This window comes from Oncorhynchus gorbuscha, linkage group LG03 (genome assembly GCF_021184085.1).
Source record: "Oncorhynchus gorbuscha isolate QuinsamMale2020 ecotype Even-year linkage group LG03, OgorEven_v1.0, whole genome shotgun sequence".
Lineage (NCBI taxonomy): Eukaryota > Metazoa > Chordata > Actinopteri > Salmoniformes > Salmonidae > Oncorhynchus > Oncorhynchus gorbuscha.
This window is the reverse complement of record NC_060175.1, coordinates 25,070,206-25,092,899: the sequence shown is the minus strand read 5'-3', so window position 1 is coordinate 25,092,899 and position 22,694 is coordinate 25,070,206. Positions and strand designations below refer to the sequence as shown.

Below are 22,694 nucleotides of genomic sequence, written 5' to 3'. Positions count from 1 at the left end.
CTCCAACCATTGGTCCCATACTTGTGTACTCTGGTTAAAGGTAGTGTACTATATGGGGAACAGGGTGCCATTTTGGACTCAAACACAGTGTGTGTGATTACATCTGCAGCTTCCTGAAGCAGGCTTCCCTTTGAAGATGATGTAAACTCAAAACCCTAACGTAAGTGTGTCTTTAGATCTGCACCTTCCTGAAGCAGGGAGATTGAGGTCTGGGATTCAACCCAGATGGTGCCCTACAACAAGCAGAACGTGTCGGTCAGATACGATAACATCAAGAGCTTCCATAACAAGATCTGTGTTTGTATATGTGGGGGAAAATATATGACTAGAGGGTAATAGAGTAGCATACTACTCTGTTACATTCACAACCCTCGCCATCACTATCTCAACCAGATCAGGGTTCAAATAGTAGTTAAAATGATATCAACCCCATCTCATCTCTCCCAGGTCGTTTCATCAGCTTCAATAAATAGTTCTGACCCCTAAGTATGTCATGAAGGAGCTGGGTCTAAAGGCTGTGTTGTTGTTAGGGCCAGTTGTCATGGCCCATTCTAACATCTGCACCATGTAATGTCTAACCCACTCTAATAAACTCCCAAAATATGAATGCATCCTGCTGTATGTCACTTTACTTCCTTTGTGGTCAACTACATTGCACTTGAACTGTGCAGAATCACTGATCTACAAATCACCTTGCATCCCACATAACTACTCAGTAAGTGATCAATATTAGCAACTCTTAAAAAATAAAATAAAAAGTTTAAGTATTCAACTAGAGAAGTAAAGAACAAATTATTTTTTCCAATGATGGCCAACTTTGCTCAAACACCCTCTGTCAGTTTAGTTTTAATAGAATCCATTTAACAAACAGCGAATAGCAGAGAGAGTAGTCCTTTATTACGGTCAAACGTTACCAGGCTAAGTGGTCATTAACATGACAGTTTAAGTTAAGGCATTGACATTTAACACGTAGAAAACATGTACACAAAAAAAAAAACTGTTAAAATATGTGATGTTATGAATTAAAATTTTAAAAGCTGACCACACCACAGTGCAAAGTGAAACAAGCATGAATCATTGTGATCAGATAGTGGTAAAAAAAAGTATACAACACTTGTAAAAATCTTAGGAAAAGTGGTGATACCAAATGTTGACACCACACACACACCCCAGGGGGTTAGAGGCGTGTGAGGTGGTTGGAGATGTGGTAAACATTGTTGTCTGGCAGGTGGAGAGAGTTCTTCCTATAGTACCGTTGTCCGTCTGTATAACGCCCGCCACGGTGGACCTCCAGGTATGGACCCCAACCCTCCACAGGAGAACACACAGCACACATACGCTGCAGACAGAGACACAAAGCACTGTAATAGAGAGGATGCTTGGAGAGACAGGCAGAATCATATGGCCAGTTCCCCTCTTTCCACTGGGATTCTCTGCCTCTAACCCTATTACAGGGGCTGAGTCACTGGCTTACTGGGGCTCTTTCATACTGTCCCTGGGAGGGGTGCGTCACTTGAGTGGGTTGAGTCACAACCCTTGGGTTGTGCCGTGGTGGAGATCTTTGTGGGCTATACTCGGCCTTATCTCGGGATGGTAAGTTGGTGGTTGAAGATATCCCTCTAGGTGTGTCGGGGCTGTGCTTTGGCAAAGTGGGTGGAGTTATATCCTTCCTGTTTGGCCCTGTCCGGGGGTGTCCTCGGATGGGGCCACAGTGTCTCCTGACCCCTCCTGTCCCAGCCTCCAGTATTTATGCTGCAGTAGTTTGTGTCGGGGGGCTAGGGTCAGTTTGTTATATCTGGAGTACTTCTCCTGTCCTATTCGGTGTCCTGTGTTAATTTAAGTATGTATTTATATTTAAGTATGTATTTATATTTATATCTCTCTCTCTCTCTCTGAGGACCTGAGCCCTAGGACCATGCCTCAGGACTACCTGACATGATGACTCCTAGCTGTCCCCAGTCCACCTGGCCGTGCTGCTGCTCCAGTTTCAACTGTTCTGCCTTATCATTATTGGACTATGCTGGTCATTTATGAACATTTGAACATCTTGGCCATGCTCTGTTATAATCTCCACCCGGCACAGCCAGAAGAGGACTGGCCAACCCACATAGCCTGGGTCCTCTCTAGGTTTCTTCCTAGGTTTTGGCCTTTAGGGAGTTTTCCCTAGCCACCATGCTTCTACACCTGCATTGCTTGCTGTTTGGGGTTTTAGGCTGGGTTCCTGTACAGCACTTTGAGATATCAGCTGATGTACGAAGGGCTATATAAATACATTTGATTTGATTAACACTAGAAATGCTAAAGAAGTAACATTGGCTGCATTTGATTCTTTTTTTATTACTCCACCATTTAAGTCAAGCCCCCCGCCGACCTTCATTTTTACTAAATAAGTCTATATTACACACTGCAGTTAGAATCTTAATATCGCAAACAGAACTGGAGTTATAACCAGTTTTAGAAGGGAATGTCATTTTTCTTATGGTTTTGCTGTAAGTTATGATGGGGAGATAAGGTGCGTTGATGAGCGAGGGGAAGCGAATAATGCATAATGAACAACAGGCTGGGCCATTCTATTGCATTGGCATATTCTAATTATAATCTCAATATGGTATGTACCTTATATCAGTCCACTGAATTCAAGCAGTCTTAGTCTACTCTGGTCTACTTGGAGTACACGGTGAGATCATGTGTCATTTACAATAAGAAGACCAAGACGAATGGATGCACATGCTGCGTTAGCGCCGCTACAAGATCTGAATGAAAATGACTCGGATGGTGGGGAAGAAATGAATCATGACATATCTGATGCTGACCCTCAGCCTGAATCTACAACTCATAACATGCTACTGTCTATTATCTATCCTTTTGCCTAGTCACTTTACCTCTACATATATGTACATAGCTAACTCAATTACCTCTGCACATCGACTTGGTACTGGTACTCCCTGTATACAGGGCATTAGGAAAGAATTCAGAACTCTTGACTTTTCACATTATTACGTTACAGCCTTCTAAAATGGAATTTGTTTTAATCCCACAATCTAAAACACAATACCCTGTAATCACTAGGAAAAACAAAAAACAGGTTCGTAGTCATTTTTGCAAATGTATAAAAAATTTAAAATAAACAGAAATGTCACATTTACATAAGTGTTCAGACCATTTATGCAGTACTTAGTTGAAGCACCTTTGGCAGCAATTACAGCCTAGAGTCTTCTTGGGTATGACACTACAAGCTTGGCACACCTGTATTTGGGGAGTTTGGTTTGATATACTGCATGCATTTTGACCTGAACTTTCCAGGACCTGGGTTTGATACCTGGCTAAAACAAGGATTGACAATTCCAGGAGAAGTTCCAAACACTCTCAGAAGTCCTAAGCATCCACATCTCTGCCAGACACACCTACCTGCCACGGGTTTCCTTGGGCACAGAGTATTTTCCAGATGGCGACGAGGGGTATCCAGATGAGACAGAAAGCGATCATACACCATCCCAGAGCCACACCCCACGCAGGGTACTGCACCATACCGTAGGATGGCGGACGGAAAGTCAACAACGACCACACCAAGATCACCTACACAACACACACATGCATTAGAGAAGTGTGTATGTGTGCCAGAGAACAGGGGTTAAAGAAATGAGGACCCTGGAACAGAGAGCCAGGTAGGATAGAATCTAAGTTAAGAGAAAGACAGAGAGAGTACTCACAGTGATGACAGCAGGAGTGATGAAAAACCAGCATGCTCTCCACCACAGCCAGAAGAGAGAGCTCCTCGTCCCAATCATCATCTCTATGTCCTTAATGAAACGGTTTCCACCTTCAAACAAACACAGAATGTGCCATACTCTATAACATACTGCATATAGATAATATAACATGCAATATATACACTGAGTATACAAAACATTGAGAACACCTGCTCTTTCCAATGACCAGGTTAAGCCAGGTGAAAACTATGATCCCTCACTGATTTCACTTGTTAAATCCACTTAAAAATCAGTATAGATGAAGGTGAAGAGACAGGGTAAAGGATTTTTAAGCCTTGAGACATGATTGTGTATGTGTGCCATTCAGAGGGTGAATGGGCAAGACAAAATATTGAAATGCCTTTGAATGGGTTATGGAAGTAGGTGCCAGGTGCACCGGTTTGTGTCAATAACTTCAATGCTGCTGGGGTTTCATCCACCACCCAAAGGACATCCAGCCAACTTGACAACTGTGGGAGGCATTGCAATCAACATGGGCCAGCAGCCCTGTGGAACGCTTTCGGCACCTTGTTGAGTCCGTGCCCCAATGAATTGAGGCTGTTCTGAGGGGGAAAATGGGAGAGGGGGGCACCCTAATGTTTGGTATACTCAGTGTATGTGCATTGTGATCAGACAAAAGCAATGACTATACAGCCCTTCCATAGCCTCACTTGAAAAAGCCAAACCTTGACACAAGAAATATAAAAACCTATCGGCCTATATCGAATCTTCCAATCCTCTCAAATTTGTTGGAAAAAGCTGTTGCGCAACAACTCACTGCCTTCCTGAAGTCAAACAATGTATACAAAAATGTTCAGTCCGGTTTTAGACCCCATCATATCACTGAGACTGCACTTGTGAAGGTGGTAAATGACCTTTTAATGTCATCAGACCGAGGCTCTGCATCTGTCCTCGTACTCCTGTCCTCCTCCTTTTTATACCATCGATCACCACATTCTTTTGGAGAGATTGGAAACCCAAATTGGTCTACACGGACAAGTTCTGGCCTGGTTTAGATCTTATCTGTCGGAAAGATATCAGTTTTTCTCTGTGAATGGTTTGTCCTCTGTGAAATCAACTGTAAATTTTGGTGTTCCTCAAGGTTCCGTTTTAGGACCACTATTGTTTTCACTATATATTTTACCTCTTGGGGATGTCATTCGAAAACATAATGTAAACTTTCACTGCTATGCGGATGACACACAGCTGTACATTTCAATGAAACATGGTGAAGCCCCAAAATTGCCCTCGCTAGAAGCATGTGTTTCAGACATAAGGAAGTGGATGGCTGCAAACTTTCTACTTTTAAACTCTGACAAAACAGAGATGCTTGTTCTAGGTCCCAAGAAACAAAGAGATCTTCTGTTGAATCTGACAATTAATCTTGATGGTTGTACAGTCGTCTCAAATACAACTGTGAAGGACCTCGGCGTTACTCTGGACCCTGATCTCTCTTTTGACGAACATATCAAGACTTTTTCAGGGACAGCTTTTTTCCCTCTACGTAACATTGCAAAAATCAGAAACTTTCTGTCCAAAAATCATGCATAAAAATTAATCCATGCTTTTATTACTTGTAGGTTAGACGACTGCAATGCTCTAATTTTGCAGCTACCCGGATAAAGCACTAAATAAACTTCAGTTAGTGCTAAATACGGCTGCTAGAATCCTGACTAGAACCAAAACATTTGATCATATTACTCCAGTGCTAGCCTCCCTACACTGGCTTCCTGTTAAGGCAAGAGCTGATTTCAAGGGTTTACTGCTAACCTACAAAGCATTACATGGGCTTGCTCCTACCTATCTCTCTGATTTGGTCCTGCCGTACATACCTACACGTACGCTACGGTACACGTACGCTACGGTCACAAGACGCAGGCCTCCTAATTGTCCCTAGAATTTCTAAGCAAACAGCTGGAGGCAGGGCTTTCTCCCATAGAGCTCCATTTTTATGGAATGGTCTGCCTATCCATGCGAGAGACGCAGACTCGGTCTCAACCTTTAAGTCTTTACTGAAGACTCATCTCTTCAGTGGGTCATATGATTGAGTGTAGTCTGGCCCAGGAGTGTGAAGGTGAACGGAAAGGCTTTGGAGCAACGAACCGCCCTTGCCGTCTCTGCCTGGCCGGTTCCCCTCTCTACACTGGGATTCTCTGCCTCTAACCCTATTACCAGGGGCTGAGTCACTGGCTTACTGATGCTCTTTCATGCCGTCCCTAGGAGGGGTGCGTCACTTGAGTTTGTTGAGTCACTGACGTGATCTTCCTGTCTGGGTTGGCGCCCCCCCCCCCCCCTTGGGTTGTGCCGTGGCGGAGATCTTTGTGGGCTATTCTCGGCCTTGTCTCGGGATGGTAACTTGGTGGTTGAAGATATCCCTCTAGTGGTGTGGGGGCTGTGCTTTGGCAAAGTGGGTAGGGTTATATCCTTCCTGTTTGGCCCCGTCTGGGGGTATCATCGGATGGGGCCAGTGTCTCCTGACCCCTCCCGTCTCAGCCTCCAGTATTTATGCTGCAGTAGTTTGTGTCGGGGGGCTAGGGTCAGTTTGTTATATCTGGAGTACTTCTCCTTTCTTGTCCGGTGTGAATTTAAGTATGCTCTCTCTAATTGTCTTTTTCTCTCGGAGGACCTGATTCCTAGGGCCATGCCTCAGGACTACTTGGCATGATGACTCCTTGCTGTCCCCAGTCCACCTGGCCGTGCTGCTGCTCCAGTTTCAACTGTTTTGCCTGCGGCTATGTAATGCTTACCTGTTCACCGGACGTCCTACCTGTCCCAGACCTGCTGTTTTCAACTCTCTGGAGACAGCAGGAGTGGTAGAGATACTCTTAATGATCGGCTATAAAAGACAATTGACATTTACTCCTGAGGTGCTGACTTGCTGCACCCTCGACAACTACTGTGATTATTATTATTTGACCATGCTGGTCATTTATGAACATTTGAACATGTTGGCCATGTTCTGTTATAATCTCCACCCGGCACAGCCAGAAGAGGACTGGCCACCCCTCATAGCCTGGTTCCTCTCTAGGTTTCTTCCTAGGTTTTGGCCTTTCTAGGGAGTTTTTCCTAGCCACCGTGCTCCTACACCTGCATTGCTTGCTGTTTGGGGTTTTAGGCTGGGTTTCTGCCCAGCATTTTGAGATATCAGCTGATGTACGAAGGGCTATATAAATACATTTGATAACATAAAAAAATCCTCTACATGTACCCATCACACAATATATTCTGTAGATGTAGCTATAACATGTAATATACTTCCATTTACCGTAGAAGTAGAACACCCCAACAAGCTCCAGCAGAGCAGCGATCAGTAGAACAAAGCCAGCACAGAACTGATCCATCAGAGTCACCCAATATATCCCTGCCTGGAGTGACAAACACACACACAGTAATCACACGCATTCACAATAAATTAATGTGAAAGAAATTGTGGTATCTAAGGACCTATTTTAGCTATGGTAACTAAGGACTTACCTGGGTTATGCACGGCAGGCCGAGCAGGAAAAGGATGGCACAGGTTCCCACAGAGATGATAGAGCGTTTTGATTTGAACCTATCAGGGAAGGCATCCTGTAGGCAGGTGGAGATGACCTCTGAGGGAACACGGCAAGAGTCAGAGGTCACTGTCCAGGTCTAGTTAGTAGTGTGTGTGTGTGCAAACACACACACACACACACACACACACACACACACACACACACACACACACACACACACACACACACACACACCCCTTCACGATTTCACGTTACAGCCTTATTCTAAAATGTATCAAAACTTTTTTCCCCATCAATCTACATAATACCCCATAATGACAAAGCACAAACAGTTTATTTTAACACATTTATAAACAAATATAACCTGAAATATCATATATTCATATGAATTCAGACCCTTTACTCAGTACTTCGTTGAAGCACCGTTGGCAGCGATTACAGCCTTGAGTCTTCTTGACTATGACGCTACAAGCTTGGCACACCTGTATTTCGAGAGTTTCTCCCATTCTTCTCAAGCTCGGTCAGGTTGGATGGGGAGCGTCACTGCGCAGCTATTTTCTGGTCTCTCCAGAGATTGGGTTCAAGTCCAGGGTCTGGCTGGGCCACTCAAGGACATTCAGAGACTTGTCCCGAAGCCACTCCTGCGTTGTCTTGGCTGTGTGATTAGGGTTGTTCTGTTGGAAAGTGAACCTTCTACCCATTCTGAAGTCCTGAGCAGGTTTTCAGCAAGGATGTCTGCACTTTCCAGTGTTTATCTTTGCCTCGATCCTGACTAGTCTCCCAGTCCTACTGCGGAGAAAATACAAATAAAAATTCACACAGCGTGATGCTGCCAGATTTCCTCCAGACGTGACATTTGGCATTCAGGTCAAAAGAGTTCAATCTTGGTTTCATCAGACCAAGGAATCTTGTTTCTCATGGTCTGAAAGTCCTTTAGGTGCCTTTTGGCTAATTACAAGCGAGCTGTCATGCGCCCTTCACTGAGGAGTTGCTTCCGTCTGGCCACTCTACCATAAAAGGCCTGATTGGTGGAGTGCTTTAGAGATGTTGTCATTCTGGAAGTTTCTCCCATCTCCACAGATGAACTCTGGAGCTCTGTCTGAGTGACCATTAGGTTCTTAGTCACCTCCAAGGCCTTTCTCCCCCGACTGCTCAAAGTTTCCGTGCGGCCAGGTCTAGGAAGAGTCTTGGTGGTTCCAAACTTCTTCCGCTTAAGAATCATAGAGGCCACTGTGTTGTTGGGGACCTTCAATGCTACAAGAAGGTTTTGGTACCCTTCCCCAGATCTGTGCCCCGACACAATCCTGTCTCAGATCTCTACAGACAATTTCTTCAACCTCATGGCTTGGTTTTTGCTCTGACATGCACTGTGTAACGGATATCGTCCTCTTCGTCTGAGGAGGAGTAAGGATCAGACCAAAGCGCAGCATGGTAAGTGTTCATGATGATTTTAATAAAAGAAAGCACTGAGCACTGAATCAAAACAATAAAACGATGACGTGAATATACCAAAACCGAAACAGTACCGTGTGACCAAACACTCACACGGAAACAAACACCCACAACCCAACAGTGAAACCCAGGCTACCTAAGTATGATTCTCAATCAGAGACAACTAATGACACCTGCCTCTGATTGAGAACCATACTAGGCCGAAAACAAAAACCAACATAGAAAAACAAACAGACTGCCCACCCCAACTCACGCCCTGACCATACTAAAACAAAGAATAAAATAACAGAACTATGGTCTGAACGTGACACACTGTCAACTGTGGGACCTTAACAGGTGTGTGCGCATTTCCAAATCATGTCCAATCAATTGAATTTACCACAGGTGTACTCCAAATCAAGTTGTGGAAATGTCAAGGATGATCAATGGAAACAGGATGTGCCTGAGCTCAATTTCAAGTCTCACCTGAACAGAGCAATGTACAGAGAGAGATCCTTGATGAGAACCTGCTCTAGAGTGATCAGGACCTCAGATTGGGGCGAAGTTCCACCTTCCAACAGGACAACGACCTTAAGCACACAGCAAAGACAAAGCAGGAGTGGCTTTGGCACAAGTCTCTGAATATTCTTGAGTGGCTCAGCCAGAGCCCGGACTTGAATACGATGGATGATCTCTGGAGAGACCTGAAAATATCTGTGCAGCAATGCTCCCCATCCAACCTGACAGAGCTTGAAAGGATCTGCAGAGTAGAATGGGAGAAACTCGCCAAATACAGGTGTGCCAAGCTTATAGCATTATACTCAAAGAATACTTGAGGCTGTATTCACTGCCAAAGGTGCTTCAACAAAGTACTGAGTAAAGAGTAATTACACTACCAGTCAAAAGTTTGGACACTCACTCAAGGGCTTCTTTATTTTTTATTACTTTTTACATTGTAAAATACATCAAACCTAAGAAATATGGAATCATGTAGTAACCAAACAGATAGTGTTAAACAAATCAAAATATATTTCACACTTGAGATTCTTCAAAGTATCCACCCTTGCACACTCTTGGCATTCTCTCAACCAGCTTCATGAGGTAGTCACCTGGAATACATTTCAATTAACAGGTGTGCCTTGTTAAAAGTGAATTTGTTGAATTTATTTCCTTCTTAATGCATTTGAGCCAAGCAGTTGTGTTGTGACAAGGTAGGGGTGGTTTACAGAAGATAGCCCTATTTGGTAAAATACCAAGTCCATATCATGGCAAGAACAGCTCAAATAAGCAAAGAGAAACAGTCTACCATAACTTTAGCACATGATGGTCAGTCAATCCGGAAAAGTAAGAACTTTGAAAGTTTCTTCAAGTGTAGTCGCAAAAACCATCAAGTGCTATGATGAAACTGGCTCATGAGGACCGCCCCAGGAAAGGAAGACCCAGAGATACCTCTGCTGCAGAGGATAACTTCATTAGTAACCAGCCCAAATAAATGCTATTCAGAGGAGACTGTGTGAATCAGGCCTTCATTGTTGAATTGCTGCAAAGAAACCACTACTAAAAGAACACCAATAAGAAGAGGAGCTTGGGCCAAGAAATATGAGCGGTGGTGTGATACTGCTTTGCTGGTGACACCGATTTATTTAGAATTCAAGGCACACTTAACCAGCATGGCTGCATGGTTTGCGCTTAGTGGTACTATCATTTGTTTTTCAACAGAACAATGACCCAACACACCTCCAGGCTGTGTAAGGGCTATTTGACAAAGACAGAGAGTGATGGAGTGCTGCATCAGATTACCTGGCCTCCACATTCCCCCGACCTCAACCCAATTGAGATGGTTTGGGATGAGTTGGACCGCAGAGTGAAGGAAAAGCAGCCAACAAGAGCTCAGCAAATGTGGGAACTCCTTCAAGACTGATGGGAAAGCATTCCAGGTGATAACCTCCTGAAGCTGGTTGAGAGAATGTCAAGAGTGTGCAAAGCTGTCATGAATGCAAAGGGTGGCTACTTTGAAATATCTCAAATATTTTTTTTGTTGAACACTTTTTTTGGTTACTACACGATTCCATGTGTTATTTCATAGTTTTGATGTCTTCACTATTATTCTACAATGTAGAATAAAGAAAAACCCTGGAATGAGTAGGTGTCCAAACTATTTGTTGTTTAAATACTTATTTTTCTGTGCATTTTAGTATTTAGTACACCAACGTCAAACAGCTGAAAATACAATATTTTTTGTTATGGAAAATATATTTCACAGCGTTTTAGATGCTACAATGACTCTCTACACTATACTTGCTTGTTTTGTCACAAACTGAAATTAGGTGAACTATTCGAATTTTAGCAGTCAGGAAGTGGCAGAGCAATTTCTGCATAATGCATCTTTAAATGCATGGGAGTGTATGAGTATTTTCAAAAACTTTCCAAGTGTATTTCCAAATACATTCCAATATTCAACTACTGGTCTTTTCAAATAAAAAAAAATATCTAAATACTTACTTACAAATGTTTTTGAAAATAATTGAAATACCCCAAATAGTTGGCAGTAAGTGAAATACCCTGGCGTGTGTGTCCCATGTGCATGGGTGTGTGTGTGTCTGACTGACCTATGCCAGCGAACTGCGAGTCCAGTCCAAGGGTGAGCAGCATGAAGAAGAAGAGGATGGACCAAAGAGGAGAAATTGGCAGCTTGGACAGGGCATCAGGGTACGCAATAAATGCTAGGCCAAAACCTACACGCATGCACACGCGCACACTTTGTTAGTGTTTGTCAAGTGGCTATTGTGTCAGTAAGGTAAAGCTAAACACAGTACAGTGGTGTACTACTCACCTGCCTGGGCCACCTCGGATACAGGCTTTCCATAGACATGAGCCATGTGACCTAAGATGGAGAAGATGGCGAAGCCTGCAAACACACTGGTACCTATAGAGTGACATTAAACAGGAAAGGATGTACTGGAACAGAATGAAACCTTGAAAGTTCTTCTTTATGATGCCATTAGCATCCATCTGGTGCGTGTGTGGTGTTTGAGTCATACCACAGTTGGTGAGGCAGACGGTCAGTGCGTCCTTGAACACATTGTTGTGGAACTTGTTATATGAAGACAGGGCCGTGACACCACCCCACGCTACTGACAGAGAATAGAAGATCTGTGTGGCTGCATCTCTCCACACCTGCCAGAAAGACCTACTATTTAGTTACTTCAGTCAAGCATGTGTATTTTGAGTTGACAGGTAAGAGGTTAGGCTCTAACCTCTGCCTCGCCCAGTTTTGTGAGGTTGGACTGGGAGCCAATGTAGAACTCGATCCCGTCTCTGGCGCCCTCTAGTGTAACTCCCCGGATCAGAAGAATCAGCAACACCACATAGGGAAACGTAGCGGTGAAATACACCACCTGGGGACAGACACACACAAAAATATTAGAGGGACACATGCACATCCGAAAGACAAACATTAGAAAGACAGGACCAACTCACACACTAGTAGGGAGCAGGTCAGCTCTTTGTTCGCCCGCAATTGCTAATAACCCATCAACAACCACCCAACTATATGTAATAAGTTTAAATCGGAGGCCCACACCCGACCCTAACCCTCTAATATAGAAAATGTTGTAGGTTACCGTTAGGTTTTTGTTTTTTTGTACTAAGTTTGCCTGATTTCAGATATGTTTTTGCTTGTAACATCGAATGTTTTGGTAGGCTATTTGTAAGTCAACTTGTCTATAATTAGATACGTGCAGCATCTCTTCTGTCATTGTTGCCCAAGACTAAATAAACCCTTGCTTACCAGAATCTAGTTGACATCGATAAAGTTCTCAGTCATCTCTGATACTTCCATTGCACAAAGATGTTTAGGGACTGGCAAGAAAATGAAATAACTAAAACTTAAAAGATGTGTAAAATTTCCAAATAATATCAGTTTGACCAGTTGTAAGGAAATAGAAAGCTGTGAAAACAACCCAACGTGTTTCTCATAAGATTTCAGTTCAGCTTGGATGCATATTTTGTGGTTGAAATAGTATCATCTTTTATGATGCTGATAAAGATAGCACCACGACAAACTGTATCTAACTGCAGATTTGCATTCTCTCAAGAAGCTGAAAGAAAGAAATCATATTTCTCCACTCCTGTGAGTAAAAATGTTGCCTACATTTGCTGTATCATTTTACTGCAAGAAACACTTCAATTCTGCAGGTGTTAATATTCAGGCTAAGTGAGAGGTTATAGACCTATAGTCAGTGTCCAGATTTCAGTTTCCATTTAACCCATCAACAGTAGGCTACAATTCCCTTGACGTGCCATAGGCCTATTTGAAGTCCCCGTCTTGTGACTGTGAGGCACTGTACACATTTGACAACCACACATATCATAGCCAGCACTGCTATCATCCTCTTTGACCACTTCAAATACTACTTTTCTGGCCCTCCCTTGTCTTTATTTTCAATTCTCCATTTCGCAGCTTTTCTCTAAACTCAGACATGGTCCTTTTTTTCCCTCCGTGGATCGACGTTAACTTGTCCTGCCCGTTCCAAATGCATTTGGCGACTGGTATGTAAACTACTTGGTGCACGTACAGTTAGGCCCTAAAGCTTATGCGCTAATGCCAGCTAGCCTAAAATAATGAAAGGTATCATTTTCCCTTTATACAATATTTCATGACCCTAAACCTGCCCGCCTCGTGGATATAACTGCGGCGATTGTGGGTTATGGGTCAACCCGCACATCACTATCACACACACAAACAGGAAATGGGTCATACAGACTTTTCCTGAGGATTTGATGCCTTTGTAAAGGGCAGCAGCAATGAGCAGCCATCCCAGTAGCAGACAGAGAGCCAGATGCCAGACCACCGGACCGGTCTCATCCAGACCACTAGACCTTTGTAAGGCCACCAGGCTGGGGATAGACAAAGAGATTGTCTGACTGTAAGGTGGTCAATCTTACAGACAGGATCAGTTTCAACTTAGTATTATAGAGACAACCTGGCATTCAACACAACCTGTGTGACCTCTGAAGTATTTTCAACTTAGTGAAATTGAATCAGGTGTGTGTGTGTTACTCACTCCCAATACTGTTCGCTGGGGCTCTGTACTGGGATGCTGATGATGATGTTTTCCTTTGGGCAAGTCTCATTCTCCCACAGCGTCATGTTGGCTACAATTACTGGTTCACTCCAGTTGGCAGCTAGGGTATTGTTGCACACTTCTGTAGAGGTCAGAAGCCATTGTCAGAGTGGTAAAGTTACATGGCACTCTGTTCAGGTTCACCTAGGTCATGTTCATTAAAGCATATCATGGAAAACATTCATGTCAGGTAATGGAAAATATTGGTCAAGGTTATTTTGTTTGGAGACTAATTAACATGATAGAAGAGTAAAAGCTGCACAACAGGGAAACTTCACTACATCTTTAGATGTGACACTACATTATAAAACAGGTACCTCTAGGTGTGAGGCTACAGTTGCTGTTGGACCAGTAGAAACAGTCACTCCATGGCAGAGGGGACTGGAATGAGGCAAACATGTAGTAGAGACTGTAGGCAATGATGACGTTGTAGTAGATGCCTACTAACGTACTGACCAAAACCATAGCTACACCCACACCTGGAGAGGATAGGGAAAGGGAGAGTGAGGAGAGAGAGCAGGAATTGAGTTAGACGTAAATCAAGGCGGATTCTTCAATATTTGAATTTCAATTCACTTCCTGAATAGATTGAAGCGTCACCATCCCTGATAGCAGTGACTTTATTGACAAGTTCTGTGAAGTTCCATCTTTATCATATACTGATTCAGCTGAAGGCAAACAGCCAGAACCAGTGCTTCCTGGTATACTGGTCAACCGGTCACATTGTAGTTCCTCATCTTGAGATTTATCTAATCAAGGAAGTCCCATTGAGGAAAACATTCTATTTTCCAAGGAAGACGTAACAGAAAACACATGATAAGTGAGACATTCTATGGTAGGATGTATCCGCCAAAGCATGTGAAAGAATAACTACAGTGGCAATGTACAAAAATTACACTGACCACAAATACACCATTTGAAAGATTTTACTGAGTTACAGTTCATATAAGAAACTCAGTCACTTTAAATAAATCCATTAGGACCTAATCTATGGATTTCACATGACAGAGAAAACAAATATGCATCTGTTGGTCACAGATCCCTTAAAAAAAGAAAGAAGAAATAAAAAGTAGGTGCGTGGATCAGAAAACCAGTCAGTATCTGGTGTGACCACCATTTGCCTCATGCAGTGCGACACATCTCCTTTGTATAGAGTTCAGGCTGTTGATTGTGGCCTGTGAAATATTGTCCCACTCCTCTTCAATGGCTGTGCGAAGTTCCTGGAAATTGGCGGGTACTGGAACACACTGTCGTACATGTCGACCCAGAGCATCCCAAACATGATCAAGGGGTAATTTCATTTTCATCTGTGTACATTCAAATTGCCATTAGAAAAATGCAATTGTGTTCGTTGCCTGTCACCACACGACACTCATCAAATCAAATTGATTTATAAAGCACTTCTTACATCAGCTGGTATCTCAAAATGATGTACAGAAACCCACCCTAAAACCCCAAACAGCAAGCAATGCAGGTGTAGAAGCACTCATCACCATGTGCCCGATACAGTTGAAACAGGGAATCATTCGTGAAGAGCACATTGTTCTAGCGTGCAAGTTGCCATCGAAGATGAGCATTTGCCCACTGAGGTCGGGTAAAACGCCAAACAGCAGTCAAGTCAACGAGCAAGCTGATGAGCTTCCATGACACGGTTTAACAGTTTGTGCTGAAATACTTCACTTGTGCAAACCCACAGTTTCATCAGCTGTATGGGTGGAAGTGAAAAAGCTGGATGTGGGGGTCCTGGGCTGGCGTGGTTGCAGGTGGTGTGCGGTTGTGAGGCCGGTTGGACGTACTGCCAAATTCTCTAAAACATAAAATTCTCTGGCAACAGTTCTGGTGGGCATTCCTGCAGTCAGCATGCCAATTGAACTCCCTCAAAACATGTGGCATTGTGTTATGTGACAAAACATTTGTGGCTTTTTGTCCCCAGTTCACCTGTGTAATGATATACCACACTTATCAGGTGGATGGATTATCTTGCCAAATGAGAAATTATCACTAATGAGGATGTAAACAAATTTGTGCTAAACATAATAACAAAATGTGCTTATGGGCAATTTCTACAATGTCTCTTTTATTTCAGCTCACAAACAAGTATTACTAAGAAATTGCTTACATGCACATCCGAGAGCATTTTTTCTTAATCCTGGTTCCGGGGATCCAAAAGGGGTGCACATTTGCTCTAGCGCTACACACTGGATTGAAATAAACAACACATGTGAATCAGGTGCGTTACGTAGTGCTCGGGTTAAAAACAGAAACCAGGATTTGGAAACACTACCCATGACAGTTTTATAACTAACCAATAGCAGTAGAGAAGGACGTTGTCCAATATGCACCATGAATGTGTTCTGTGTTTTGGCACATTCAGCAGCTAGAGGCCAGTCTGACAAAGTGATACAGTAACCCATTGGGCTTGGTAGGGTTATAGGTTAGGGGCTGGGTACATACAGTAAATGGACTAGCAGCCTTATAGGGTTAGCCCTGGGTCTAGACTGAAAGTTCCTCCAGCTCATACATCGAGTTTAGATTCAGGTCATATGGTTAACCATTAATACACTGCTCAAACAAACTTGATACAATTTTCCTATAAGGTCAATAAAGCTGATCCCATGGTGTAATGGGCTGTCTGCTCACACAACATTCAAACAGAGAGTAGTAGCAAACACTCCCCAAAAGGTCTGAGTGGTGAAGGGAATGGATGAGTTCCTAGAAGTGGGAAAAAAAGTGATACAGCTGGTCCCAATCCACTCCTTAACGATTCCCTTTGGCCCTTTACCCTTCACTGTCTGCAGATCTGAAGAGCCTGGCTAGGTATAAGCAGTGTAGTGGTGAAGGTTCCAAAAACACAACTTAAACCTTACATACTGTATCTGCAAACATCGAAGGGTTGAGACCAAGAGTAATGGTAGACATTGAATTGGGACCGGTTCGGGCTTAGGTGGTAAATTAGGGGTACAAGGCTTAGTCTTACCCTGAAATATGGGCAGAGCCCGCCACACATTGACAGGGCCTTGGCTGCAGAACTGGCCAAAGGAACTCTCCAGGAAGAACAGAGGTATACCAGCAACAGCCAGCATGATGACATACGGGATGAGGAAAGCACCTAGAGACAGAGAGGACAGAAAACTTGACACTAATAACAAATGCAGGAATATGAGGTAGCCAGTGGATGGTGGAAGCGTATATGGGCTTAACTACAATAATCTGAAATGAATCTTTAAGAATGTTCTGCCATGGTCTAGTTTCTAAGTTATTATAGGGTAGGATTCCCAAATAGGCGGCCTGCGGGACAGAGTTGGCCAGTAGGTGATTTTATTAGGCCCCCCAAGTTGACACTTATAATTATTTTGGGACATAAGACTAAAATCACCAGGAAATAAGCTTCAAGTGATTTTAATTGAGGAAATCTGTTGCCATGCATAAATAGAGGCATGTGAGCTTATCAAGGTTTTAAATGATTCCGTTTTTTGTCAAATATGTGATCGGTTAGTTTTTTTGTGGTCAATTTGCAATGTTGCAATTTAAACTCAGCAAAAGAAACGTCCATTTTCAGGACCGCGTCTATCAAAAATAATTACTAAAAATCCAAATAACTTCACATATCTTCATTGTAAGTGGTTTAAAACACCATTTCCAATGCTTGTTCAATGAATTAATGAACATGCACCTGTTGAACAGTCGTGAAGACACTAACAGTGAAGGGAGTAGTTCACAGCATGTGGGGTGGCCAGTCCTCTTCTGGCTGTGCCAGGTGGAGATTATAACAGAACGTGGCCAAGATGTTCAAATGTTCATAAATGACCAGCATGGTTGAATAATAGTAAGGCAGAACTGAGTCCTCATGTCAGGTAGTCCTGGGACATGGTCCTAGGGCCCAGGCCAGTTGAAACTACCAGATCTTCAGTTTCTTGGCAATTTCGCACATGGAATAGCCTTCATATCTCAGAACAAGAATAGACTGAGTTTCAGAAGAAAGTTATTTGTTTCTAGCCATTTTGAGCCTGTAATCGAACCCACAAGTGCTGATGCTCCAGCTACTCAAACAGTCCAAAGAAGGCCAGTTTTATTCCTTCTTTAAATCAGAACAGGTTTTCAGCTGTGCAAACATAATTGCAAAATAGTTTCCTAATGATCAAATAGCCTTTTAAATTGCTAACACATTGTGCCATTGGAACACAGGAGTGATGACTATCCACAATAGTCACAGTATTGTATGCATGTAACCGCACTCGATGTAGGCTGTGCAGTGGTTAGCAGTTAGGGTATGAAGGTTTGACTTGGATATGTTTTTTTTCACCTGGTCACAGACAGCTGTTGTGTTGTGCACTTAACACCAAGCAAAGGGAAAAGGTGAGAGGAGAGAGAGCGGAGATCCGAGAAGGAATTATTCAACAAGCAAAGTGATGATGCTGTATGTGCCTGCTATGAAGGTGAACAGGTGATCAGGGGTGGATTCATTTCACCCATTCTGTTGCAAAACATTTCTTAAACTGAAGGAAACGGAACAAAACGGGATGAAACTATCAGAATTTGTCCAATAGAAACTCTACTTTTAGATGTTCCGTGTTGCCACTGTTTGTACTAGTGACTACAGCCTAGATCAGCTAGATGATGGCAAGAGTCGGTGCACCTAGTTATAAACTTTCATTCGTAGGCTAGGTTGTAGCAACCTCATGATGGGTATTGGGCAAATTAGAGTATCATATAATAGACTAAACATTGAGCTGGGTGAATGGAGTATGAATGACAGTCATCTAATAGGCTGTAATAGAAATTAGGCCATGCTCAAAAATAATCATCCCTAATCTTAAACTGCACCGAAAGCCACGTGTGTGTGTGTGTGTGTGTGTGTGTGTGTGTGTGTGTGTGTGTGTGTGTGTGTGTGTGTGTGTGTGTGTGTGTGTGTGTGTGTGTGTGTGTGTGTGTGTGTGTGTGTGTGTGTGTGTGTGTGTGTGTGTGTGTGTGTGTGCGCACACAGGTGTGTCCCCACTTACCTCCTCCATTCTTATAGGCCAGGTAGGGGAACCTCCATACATTCCCCAGACCCACAGCATAGCCAATCATAGACAACATGTACTCCCTCTTATTGGTCCAGTTCCCTCTGTCAATATTCTCATCATTGCTGCCCACATGGGAGTCCTGCTGCTGCTTCTCATGGTCATCCTTAACCTGTATCACAGACAGATAACGCAAGCACGCACATAGTAAGTGAGAGCATATTTCATAAAGCTTAGAAGGCAATGTCAAGCCATTGTTACGTACGTGCAACACACTGGAATTCGTTTTTATTCATTTACCGTGAATAGCATCCCAACCGTTACAGAGAAGTAGGCTATACAGTTAAATTCTCCATTCCAGATGAATTAGAATTCTACCTGTTTGTTATTTGGACCGCGCAAATAATAGCATATTTACCCATTAATCGCTTCATACATTTTAAGCGTTTATCTTTATAAGTAGGCTTAATCTCCCCAATTAAATAAATAAAAAGACAGTCGTCAGAATGAATTTGCTTTGGTCAAAATATCGTTCCTCCCGCCAACAACCATGACTTAATTAACTGTTACACCAAGACAGTTGCATATCATCCTACCGTGTCAGTGGCCGCGGGGTTTGTAAATATTACGTCTGTGAAACTGCTCCAATATTTCCTCATTTTGCTGCTGTTTGTCACATTAAGAAGTGATGTGATGAGAAGCGTTTGTTTGGGACAGACAGGTACACAGTTATTTAAACTCCCTTGAGCCTGAGTGACACGCTCGTCTCTCTATCCAATCGCCGCTCTGATCCCGGAATCATCTGCATTACCCGCGTACCAAATTATAGTTTGAGTGAAACTTTTGAAACCGCGTGCGCCCGCATGCGTGTGTGTGTGCATGTGCGCGTGCGTGTTTCCAACCAGAGTGCTAAGACATACTGTACCTATAGTATTTTCTTGTAAATATAACTAAATCGTTCATTATTTTGTCCTCGTTCAGATATGACTAACTATTTCCAATGGTGTAAAAAGTACCCAATTGTCATACTTGAATAAAAATAAAGATATCTTAATATAAAATGACTAATGTAAAAGTAAAAGTCACGTAAAATACAACTTGAGTAAATGTCTAAAAGTATTTGGTTTTAAATATACTTAAGTATCAAAAGTAAATGTAATTGCTAAAATATGAATTGTTCCACATTCCTTATATTAAAACCAGAAGGCACAATATTCTTGTTTTTTATTTATTTACAGATAGTCAGGGGCACACTCTTACACTCAGACATCATTTACAAACAAAGCATTTGTGTTCAGTGATTCTGCCAGATCAGAGGCAGTAGGTATGACCAGGAAGGCTCTCTTGATAAGTGTGTGAAATTGACCATTTTCCTGTCCTGCTAAGCATTCGAAATATAACTATTACTTTCGGGTGTCAGAGACAGTGGAGTGAAAGTAAAAGTTGTCAAACCTAGTAAAGTACAGATACCCGCAAAAACGACTTAAGTAGCACTTTAATAAGTAGTTTTACTTAAGTACTTTACACCACTGACTATTTCTAGTGAGTTTATTCTATCAATGCCAAACAAAACAGGTTACCTATCATTTTTGTCAAGTGCGTTGTAGTTTTTTCTTTGTGTGAGTATGTGCTTATGTGTGTGTATGTGTGTCTGCATGTGCATGTGTTTTGGATGCATGTGTGGATCTCTGTGTGTGTGTGTGTGTGTGTGTGTGTGTGTGTGTGTGTGTGTGTGTGTGTGTGTGTGTGTGTGTGTGTGTGTGTGTGTGTGTGTGTGTGTGTGTGTGTGTGTGTGTGTGTGTGTGTGTGTGTGTGTGTGTGTGTGTGTGTGTGTGTGTGTGTGTGTGTGTGTGTGTGTGTGTGTGTGTGTGTGTGTGTGTGTGCCTTAGACCACAATGTTCCTATTAAGGAGCCTACTCCTTTAAATTCCAAATAACTTATATGTTATGTTCAGAGGTAAACTGGCTCTGTCAGCAAAAACAGCCAATTCTCAATAGTGATACGGTTCTAAAACATAAAGCCCTCTATTTTCATATAACATAAAAAATAATTTTGCAAATGCAACATAAACACTTACTGTACACTGTTTTAACCGGTTTTAACACAGTTGCAGCTGACAGTATTTTCTGGCATCCTTCTTCCAATTGGTTGCCTCTGTCTTCCGTCGGTCTTCCTTCGACAAGCGCTGTAACATTGAAATATGGCCGTGTGGGAACTCGAACCCTATAAAGGTGTGTAGTAATTTAACCTTTTGTTTTATGAAAAACTTTCTTGATTATATGACAGTAAATACCAAAGGTTTCCAAAGCCGTATCATAAGCAAGGGTTTCAACATGTAGACAAAGTGTTGGGAATATTGTACACAGTCCTGCACCATCGTCAATGCTTCAGCTGAGAACCACAGAGGGAGCCCTCTTTGTTAAACAAAAGATAGTGTGTGCCTATGTCACAGGATCTGATAGTTGTTGAGAATCATCTTGTAAAATCATACCTGCCTCACAAACAAATCTGGGTTGTGTGTTCTGTGTGACTGCCATGGGTTAGCTGATTTCCTGGTATGTTTTTAAAAACATACTGATGGTGTTTTATGAATAATGTAGTGATGCATTGCAACAGTATTGGAAACAATAAGAGAAGCAGGTGTTTTTTCTGGACTCTTTTGACTGATTCTATTTTATTAGGGGATAGTGTCATATCTGTCTCTAAAATAACTCTTCTCAAATATTAAGATATGTCATATCACTTTGGTGATGTATAACTAACTGTTTTACACCATCACTAAATACACCAACTTAGTTGCCAGGGACAATGCACATTTGTTTTCACATTCATTAGAAGGTATTTTGGTATTTTATTAGCGAAAGCAGCAAGTACTCTTCCTGGTTTCCACACAAAACATGAAACATGACATAATACAAAACATTAATAGACAAGAACAGAACTACATATATTTAACCCTCCCGTGGTCCTGGGGTCAGGGTGACCCAGGTCCTGTGTGTGGAGAGCTCCCCTTTCTGTGCTCTGTGCTCGCGGGTCAGAGCAACCCAGGCCCTGTGTTTCCAGGGCTCCCGCTCTGCTCTGGCGGGTCAGAGCGACCGTGCCAGCCACTGGCGAGGCGTGTGCCTTTGAGCGTAGTAGAGAGTCTGCGAGTGTGGCGAGGCTGTGCCCGGCTCCCCGCTCTGCTCTCTGCTCTCTTCGCTATGCGCTCAGAGCGACGCTGCCAGCCACTGGCGAGGCGTGTGCCGTCGAGCGTAGTAGAGAGTCTACAAGTGTGGCGAGTGTGGTGAGGTTGTGCCCGGCTCCCCGCTCTGCGCTCTGTGCTCTGGGCTCGCCGTTCTGCGCTCTTGGGTCAGAGCGACCCTGCCAGACACTGCACAGGTCCGGATGTGCCCCGCTGTGTGCTAGAGAGCAGCCGAGTGTTCTTGTTGCGCTCTGCGCTTGTGGCTCAGAGCGCCCAAGGCACTGTGTTTCCAGGGCTGGCGCTCTGCGCTCCTGAGTCAGAGCAACCCTGTCAGCCACTGGCGAGGCGTATGCCGTCGAGCGTAGTAGAGTGTCTGCGAGTGTGCCAAGGCTGTGCCCGGCTCCCCGCTCTGCGCTCGTGGGTCAGAGCGACCCAGCCAGCCGCTGCACAGGTCCGGACGTGCCCCGCTGTGTGCTAGAGAGCAGCCGAGTGTTCTTGTTGTGCTCTGAGCTCGTGGGTCAGAGCGACCCAGCCAGCCGCTGCACAGGTCCAGATGTGCTCCGCTGTGTGCTAGAGAGCAGCCGAGTGTTGTAGTTGCGCTCTGCGCTCATGGGTCAGTGCGACCCAGGCCCTGTGTTTCCAGGGCTGGCCCTCTGCGCTCTGTGCTCTGCGAGTCAGAGCGACCCTGTCAGCCACTGGCGAGGTGT

The 22,694-nt window shown here is 43.4% G+C and overlaps 1 protein-coding gene across 1 annotated transcript; it reads right to left on the bottom strand.

The window, feature by feature from the left end:
• Window positions 1-531: 531 nt before the first annotated feature.
• slc6a14 (solute carrier family 6 member 14) lies at window positions 532-19,565 on the bottom strand. Its single transcript, XM_046334486.1, has 15 exons — window positions 19,403-19,565; window positions 18,804-18,978; window positions 16,781-16,912; window positions 14,121-14,282; window positions 13,744-13,885; window positions 13,444-13,576; window positions 11,935-12,075; window positions 11,719-11,854; window positions 11,511-11,603; window positions 11,287-11,412; window positions 7,224-7,342; window positions 7,015-7,114; window positions 3,711-3,820; window positions 3,409-3,576; window positions 532-1,339 (listed from the first exon to the last, which is right to left on the bottom strand). The coding sequence occupies exons 1-15, from the start codon at window positions 19,463-19,465 to the stop codon at window positions 1,178-1,180; spliced, it is 1,962 nt and encodes a 653-aa protein (XP_046190442.1). The 5' UTR covers window positions 19,466-19,565; the 3' UTR covers window positions 532-1,177.
• Window positions 19,566-22,694: the final 3,129 nt, after the last annotated feature.

Bases quoted from the DNA above. Each gene is read 5' to 3' on its own strand.
- slc6a14 (XM_046334486.1), bottom strand. From the start codon at position 19,465: ATGAGGAAATATTGGAGCAGTTTCACAGACGTAATATTTACAAACCCC. The intron at 11,413-11,510 runs GTGAGTAGTACA...GCATGCGTGTAG, and splicing joins ATCCGAGGTGGCCCAGGCAG to GTTTTGGCCTAGCATTTATT. The intron at 3,577-3,710 runs GTGAGTACTCTC...TGTGTTGTGTAG, and splicing joins TCACTCCTGCTGTCATCACT to GTGATCTTGGTGTGGTCGTT.